This window comes from Triticum urartu, chromosome 6 (assembly GCF_003073215.2).
Source record: "Triticum urartu cultivar G1812 chromosome 6, Tu2.1, whole genome shotgun sequence".
Taxonomy (NCBI): Eukaryota; Viridiplantae; Streptophyta; class Magnoliopsida; order Poales; family Poaceae; genus Triticum; species Triticum urartu.
The window spans coordinates 549927122-549934308 of record NC_053027.1 but is presented as its reverse complement, the minus strand read 5'-3'; the positions used below and the strand labels follow the sequence as shown (position 1 = coordinate 549934308).

General features: G+C 47.1%; 1 protein-coding gene across 1 annotated transcript; it reads left to right on the top strand.

The window, feature by feature from the left end:
- The first annotated feature begins 3812 nt into the window (after nt 1–3812).
- On the top strand, nt 3813–4758 carry LOC125512862. Its single transcript, XM_048677933.1, has one exon. The coding sequence runs from the start codon at nt 3884–3886 to the stop codon at nt 4406–4408; it is 525 nt and encodes a 174-aa protein (XP_048533890.1). The 5' UTR covers nt 3813–3883; the 3' UTR covers nt 4409–4758.
- The last annotated feature ends 2429 nt before the right edge of the window (nt 4759–7187 follow it).

The window sequence follows — 7187 nt, the reverse complement described above, 5'->3', positions numbered from 1 at the left end:
GCAAGCTTGTGTACCAACAACACAGACAACTCACGTCCGAGTTCATCGCTTATAGGCTTTCCAACCAAATATCCACACTTCCAACAATGAGCATCAAGAGTGTCATTGACCTTGTGAAAGCCATCTTTCATTACAAGGTGAAGTACGGCAAGGCATGAAAGGCAAAGCAAGCCGCATTCAAGAAGTTGTATGGCAATTGGGAGGAAGCATACAACCGACTCCCTAGGTTGTTGTTAGCTATGGCCACCACAAACCCAGGCATGGTTCACATGGTTGAGCCTCATGGGCACCAAACATTGATTCACAATGGGAGGACCGTCCGAGTATTTGGCCGTGCATTTTGGGCCTTTGAGCAATGCGTGAGGGCTTTTGAGCATTGTCGGCCCGTCATCGCCATTGATGGCACGTTCTTGACCGTACAATATAAGGGCAGTTTATTGGTTGCAATAGCAAGTGATGCCAATAACCGGGTGTTGCCTTTGGCTTTCGCTTTGGTTGAGGTGGAGAACAATAATAACTGGGAGTGGTTCTTGCGTCAATTGAGAACAAGGGTATTACCGGCTGAAAGGGAAATTTGTGTCATATCGGATCGCCATCCAGAAATTCTAAATGCGGTGGTGGTTGACATTCCCGGACATAGAAAGTTGCACCATCAATGGTGCATGAGGCACTTTTGTGCAAACTTCTATAGGGTATGTGGTATCAAGGAGTTGGCCGATGATCTTCAAGATTGTTGTCTCGCTTTCACCAACAAGCAGTTTGCCATATTGTTCAATGCATTGCTCAGACACAAGAAACTTGACCCCGGTGGTCATGAATTTCTCAGTAAGAACATTGTCGAAAGGAATATGTGGGCACGTGCTTTCGATGAAGATGGCTGGAGGTACGGTCAAATGACAAGCAATATGGCAGAATGCTTCAATAAGGTGCTCAAGGGTGTACGTGCATTACCCGTGACGGCAATAGTTCAATACACATTTGACAAGATGAATGGATACTTTTTGAAGTATTCAATGGAGAAGAATAAGCAGATTGCTGGTGAGAACAAGGATAAGCACAAGTACTATTTCCCATCAAAGGTTGAAGAATGGTTGGACTTTTAATCACGAAAGGCAGACTCCCAAGAAGCTGTACTATATGACGACAACGAGTGGAAGTATGAGGTGAAAGAGCCTGGAGGAACCACAAACGATGGCCACCAACACGGAGGCCGCGCTTTCAAGGTCTCCCTAACACGGTGTGATTGCAGCTGCATGAGGCCATCGTTGCTTCATCTCCCATGCTCGCACTTGTTAAATGCAGCCCGTGTTAGGAATGTGGACGTCAATCACCCTCTTACCGTGAGGGAGTCCGAGTTCTCAATCATGACGGTAAAGAATACATGGGCTCCCCGGTTTCAGCCCAAGAGCTAGGCGCTGCATATTACAAGTGTGGCGTCTAAGCCTGAGGCACTGCAATGCTGTCTGTGGGGCCGCACCTGGACCAGGCTGCCACGCTGGCAGGAGATGCGACGCTTAAGAGAGAGACGCTGCATAGTAGTGTGTGACGCCCAGCTGTCGGGCGCCACACGAAAGGGTCAGCAGAGTAAAAAAAATTTGAAACGAGGTCAGTTTGTGATTTGATTTGACCCTCAGGTCAAATATGTGATTTCTGCCGGAGATCAACTACATATGCAGCCGCGGAGACAAAGGTCCGTGCGCATGATCGGAGATCGAAATCGTCCACGGCCGGTCGGCAGAAAGTAAACCTAGAGCGCACACTGGTACTAGTTCGTCTGGCCCGCTCTGCTTTCTTCAACAACAGGAAAAGGGCGCCACGATACAAAAATCAGCAGGCCGAGCATCAACCACCGAGCTAGATGATGCAGGTCGACGGCCCATCCCCGATAGCTGCTCCGGATCCAATCGACAAGGTGGGTGCGGCCAGAGTGAAAAACAAAAGACTGGCCAAGTAGCCCCCGCCGGAGCCAGCTGTCGCGGCCGGCCGGCGCCACGCACCCCTTGTCGCCATGCAGACGTCGCCCGCGGCGGCCTGGACGTGTCTCCTCCCGCGCGCATGGTCCTGAGTCCTGACCCCGTTCGTTCGTTTGATCTTGTAAATTGGCGCAGCACCAATAGGTTTACGCGCCTGCGTGCATGTGGCCAGGGTCCCTTCAGCAGCACACGGCTGTAACTAAGCCCGAGTAATTAACTTTGCGAGGATTAATTTAGGCATCAGCCGACGCAGGTACCAAGGGCAGCAGCTTGTCGATCATAATCTTTCGACAGTAAAACAAACAAAACGAAGAGCAAAGACAGGAAGGGAAAGCGAACGAGAAACGGATGGGCAGGGAAAGAGACGCCCACCTTTCTACCGGAACCGGAGGAAAGCCAGACGCACAGCCGTAGCAACAGCGATCAGATCAGACCAGGGCATCTTATCGTGGATGATCGAAAGTGATCGTGCCACCATCGCCGGCTCCACTCCGTGATCGCTTCCTTCCCACGGACTCCACAAACTTACATGGGCAACATTACGGCGACTGATTCCGGCCGATGCTACGGTGTCGAACGCTTTAGAGGTCGGCCGGGTTTCAAGCAAACCGGAGGCGTACCCACGGCCGGCGGCTGTGGTCCGTCGGGTCGCTGCCGGCTGCTGGCGCGTCACGTCCATCAGGACATGCTCGTGCCAGCTTCACCATCACCTGCCTCGCTCTCTACGTTCCGAGATAAGTTCCCTTTTTCTAGGACGGTTCTTCCAGTGTGCCCGAACCGGTTTACGAAAGCAACATGCCATGTGACGGGTCCAGGCAGGACCGGTGGGCGGTTGCACGCAGGAATCGGGGTTGGCATTGCCGAATTCCAGCCGAACTGGCACATGCGCGGTGTGCTCCTCCTGCATGACAGCTTTTTTTTCTTGAAAGTGCATGACAGTTTTTCTGAAGAAGAGGAAACAACCATATGTTCCGATTTATTGATGCACAAACTATCCCATCAATACTTCTTTCTCCGTCCGAAAATTCTTATCTTAGATTTGTCTAAATTCGGATGTATCAAGTCGCATTTTAGTATTAGATATATTCGTATCTAGATAAATTTAAAATAAAAATTTAAGGACAGAGGGAGTAGTATGTTTTTGTACAGTGCGCAGAATGGCGAGATTCTGGTCAGCACTAGTTTTTAATGCAAGAAATTGACCAGAAGTTTGACACTGAAATTAGTATTCAAAGCAAGCTGGCCTAGCATCCAGGACTGAAAATCCTAGACTTACGGACAATAAGTTACGGTGAAAGCTTACGGGATTATGTGTCCCCCTCCTAATCTCCCACCACCTCCTGATTTTAAGTGTGGGGCCATCTGCTTTTCAATCAACGGTTCCCATGTCAGCCTGTAGGTTCTTGTCCGCGAGTTTGAGTCGGTAACTGTAGCAAAGCTCATCCACGACCACGAATCAACCTGTGGTTGAGTTGGTTAGGTGGACAGTGGTATCCCCAACCCAGCAGGGTTCAAATCTTGGTGCTCGCATTATTCCTAGATTTATTTCAGAATTTACGGCGATATGCTTTCAGTGGGAGGAGACGTTCCCGTCGACGACAAGGTGCCTGCGGTTACTTCGTAAATCTTAAGATGATATGCCGGCTCAGTCTCTCGAAGGTGCTCATAAAAATAGGGTGTGCGTGTGTGCGTTTATAGGGGTAAGTGTCTCATCCACGACCGATTCCAATGTGCTGCCGTACGCCCAGACTCCAGGTTCTTAACGCCCATGATTTACCAAACTGCCCCTCCCCGGCCTATAAAATGAGGCCAGCCGGCTCTCATTTCTGCTTACCCAAACCGGCAGCAAACCAACGGAGCTCAACTCACATACCAAAGCCACCGCCCATCCACCTCTCTAATCTCTCATCATGTCGACGACGTCTGCCTCCCGGCCCAGCGGCCCCACCCTTTTGATTCCCTTTCCCAACTACCAATCTGCCTCGCTCTCCCGTGTCAAGCTCTCCGTCGGCGGCTCGTCGGTCAAGTCCGTCAGCGTCTCATCTCCCCCCTCCTCCCCCACTGCCAAGATCCGTCGGTCCTGCATGTGCTCCCCGACGAACCATCCAGGCTCGTTCCGCTGCAGCCTCCATAAGGAGCGCAAGCAAGAGGCCCCCGCCGTCGGCCGCAAGCCTGACTCACCGCCTTCGCCGCCGTCGAAGCGCACGGCGAGCCCGTTCGCGCAGCTTGTCCCCAGCGGCAGCGGCTGCTCTAGACGCTCATACAACGGGCTGGCGCAGCGCGTTCCCATGGGGAGCGGGCACTGGGCGCGCAAGGCGCTCGTGCCGTCCCACGCGGTGCAGCAGCTGCAGCACCGGAAGCGAGTGGTGGAGCAGTTCCACGCCGGGCCTAGCCGGCTCTCCGCCGCCTCCATGGCCGGCCGTAGCAACCAGTAAAAACAACAACATCGTCGACATACCATAGCAGCAAGATACGTACATACTGAACATATTGTACATAGGAAAGGAAATTCCCGAATAATTCCGATCGCTGTATAGAAGGAAGATCGGTGGGATCAGTTGGAGTTTTAAGATCCAATTCGATTCCGGGCTGCTCAATTAGCTAGCCAGTAGATACTGTACATACAGCGAGCCGCCTCTTCTCCGCTTCGCTGCACATAGAGTGAGTTCGTCGTCTCTGCTCCACCTCCACTTGTACATAGAGTGAGCTCTCGTCCTCTCTGCCCGCTAGCTGTGTATAGGCCTTCATTTTGCTTCTGGATATACATCAATACATGAGTAACAAATTGTAGACAAATACATGCATCTGATCTATTCCATGGCGGCAGGCTTATCCATCCGTGGATCATGGATGATTTGCCGCAACCACTTTCTGCTTCTGTTTTTTCTCCGACAAATTCTGCTTCTGTTTATGTTCATGTCCCTGGGGTGTGGATGCGTCTCGCTCCTGTTTCAGTTTTGGATAAGCTCCGGAAAGGATCAGTGGCGTCTCGCCGTCGCTTGCCCCACCCGTGCGTGCCCCCAGCCTGCCGGATCAGGCCAGCAAACTTGTAGCACGGGAGAAATCCCCCGACGAGATTTCTGCGGAACTTCATGGCGCGCGCAACTGATGAACCGAGGATTTTTCTTCTTTCCCTGCTTGCGAAGTACGTACTAAAATAAGTATTTTGATCAGGCCAGCAATTTGCAGCTCACGAGAGAAATCCATCGATTCTGAAGACATTTATGTCGAAGTTTCATGGCGCGCTCAACTGATGAACTGAGGACATACTAGTACAATGCCCGTGCGTTGCCACGGTCTTTTGAAATATTTTGCTGGAGTAATATAAACATAATGCATGTTAAACTTCACATGCTAGAGAAAAGATAACACGAACACAATCGGGTAATAATTGAAGTACACTTTACATGCAATGTAAATTGATAACAGAAAGGCAATTTGAAGATGTATACATATGACTGATTATCCAACTAAAAATCTTTACAAATTAAGATCTATTTGATGTGCTTAAGAAATTCTCACAATATCAAAATTATTGTTTTTAGCTCCATTCGCATAATATTTGAGTAAGTGTAATAAAACCTTCTTCCTCGAATCATACCCATTCCACACAAGCAATATATGTAGTTAGCACAAATACTTCACGTCAAATGTCTTAAAATATGTAATAGAGAGTACTCACGGTACAAACCGGACGAACAATTCTTTACCATCCCACCAGAGCATAAAATAAAAAGTAAAATAGCCGGACACATCCCTGCCATTTCCTAAACTAATTTTATCTTGAATATAGTGATAAAAAAATGCCTGTATTTTGAATGTTATGATAATGAAATATATAAACTTACCAGTCTATACTCGTTGGAATACCAAGCGGAAATAACGCTGTCATCTAGATACATCTGAATGCCCGTGCGTTGCCATGGAACAACAAGTTTAAGACATTAATAAAAAAATCATTTTAATTCACAACATGTCACTTGCAGCTTATGATTTCTTTGGAACAAATATCATTATGTATTACTGTTAGACAAAATCATGATTACTCTTAAGACAAAATCCATGACTGCATTCAAATTTGAGGTGGTATAATTTTATGACACATAACACGTATATTATCAATTAAATTTGGTGGTCAAAGTTAAATCACACAGAGAGTATATACACGCTACTTTTCTTACAAAATTTGATCTATGAATACATCTTCTCTTCCCCCTTGCAATCCATCTCCTCAGCTTTGCCGCAAGCTTTTTTTGCAATAAAAGCCACACTTCAATAAGAAAAATGAGAAGTACATCATTTGGTAATAACCACACATTCAACAATGGACTTGAATGTCACTAACTCTGCTCTGCACTACAACGGGATCTGCCTTTGCCATACACGACGCTTCCAGCAACATCACAACAAATGCTCTGTCAGCTAACAATCATAGAAACATCTGTCATAATGGTTAAATGGTGCTTTTGTTGACACTTGTATACATATCGTCGACATATTTCAATGGGCATACACTACTTGCCATGTGTTACATCAAAATATATGACCACAACATCTGCTCTCCTTCCCCTCCTTCCGTCTGCCACCAAGATAGGGACCTAGACTTTGTGTTGCTCTTATTGATTTAATGAAAAAAGTTATTTATCTCTGTTAGAACACAAATGCTTAGATAGCATCTGCATGTCAGGTAAGGATAATGTGGCTTAGATAGCATTTGGACAGGAACAAAAGTCATGAAAACCTAAAAGTAAAGTTCATGAAGACACAAACGATAGTCTTATCACTTCTCAGGTTTTAACTTTCTTATTAGTGTACCAAATTGGCTCAAATATCTACCTATAGTCTGAAAAATAAGAATGAACGAGATCACGCAATCAAGATGGAGGTTGTCATGCATTTTCTCTGTGCAGATCGTCAACATGAATAAACAGGTACATAAACAGAAAAATGATGAAATGGAACTTATTCAGCCGATTGTTCTTAGAGCATTGTATAATATTGATACTCCCTCTGATCCATACTACTTGTCTCAAACAGATGTATCTAGCATTGATATACGTCTAGATACATCCGTTTCAGCGACAACTAATATGGATCAGTGGGAGTAATCATTGTTTTGGGTACCGCTCGAAATTTCGCGATCCCGAGCGGTTACCGCTACCCCACGGAAAACACTCATACCGAGCCAAAATATTTGAGTTTTTTTGAAATTTG

What these genes read in the sequence shown, in the direction of transcription:
- LOC125512862 (XM_048677933.1), top strand. Translation starts at nt 3,884, where the DNA reads ATGTCGACGACGTCTGCCTCCCGGCCCAGCGGCCCCACCCTTTTGATT.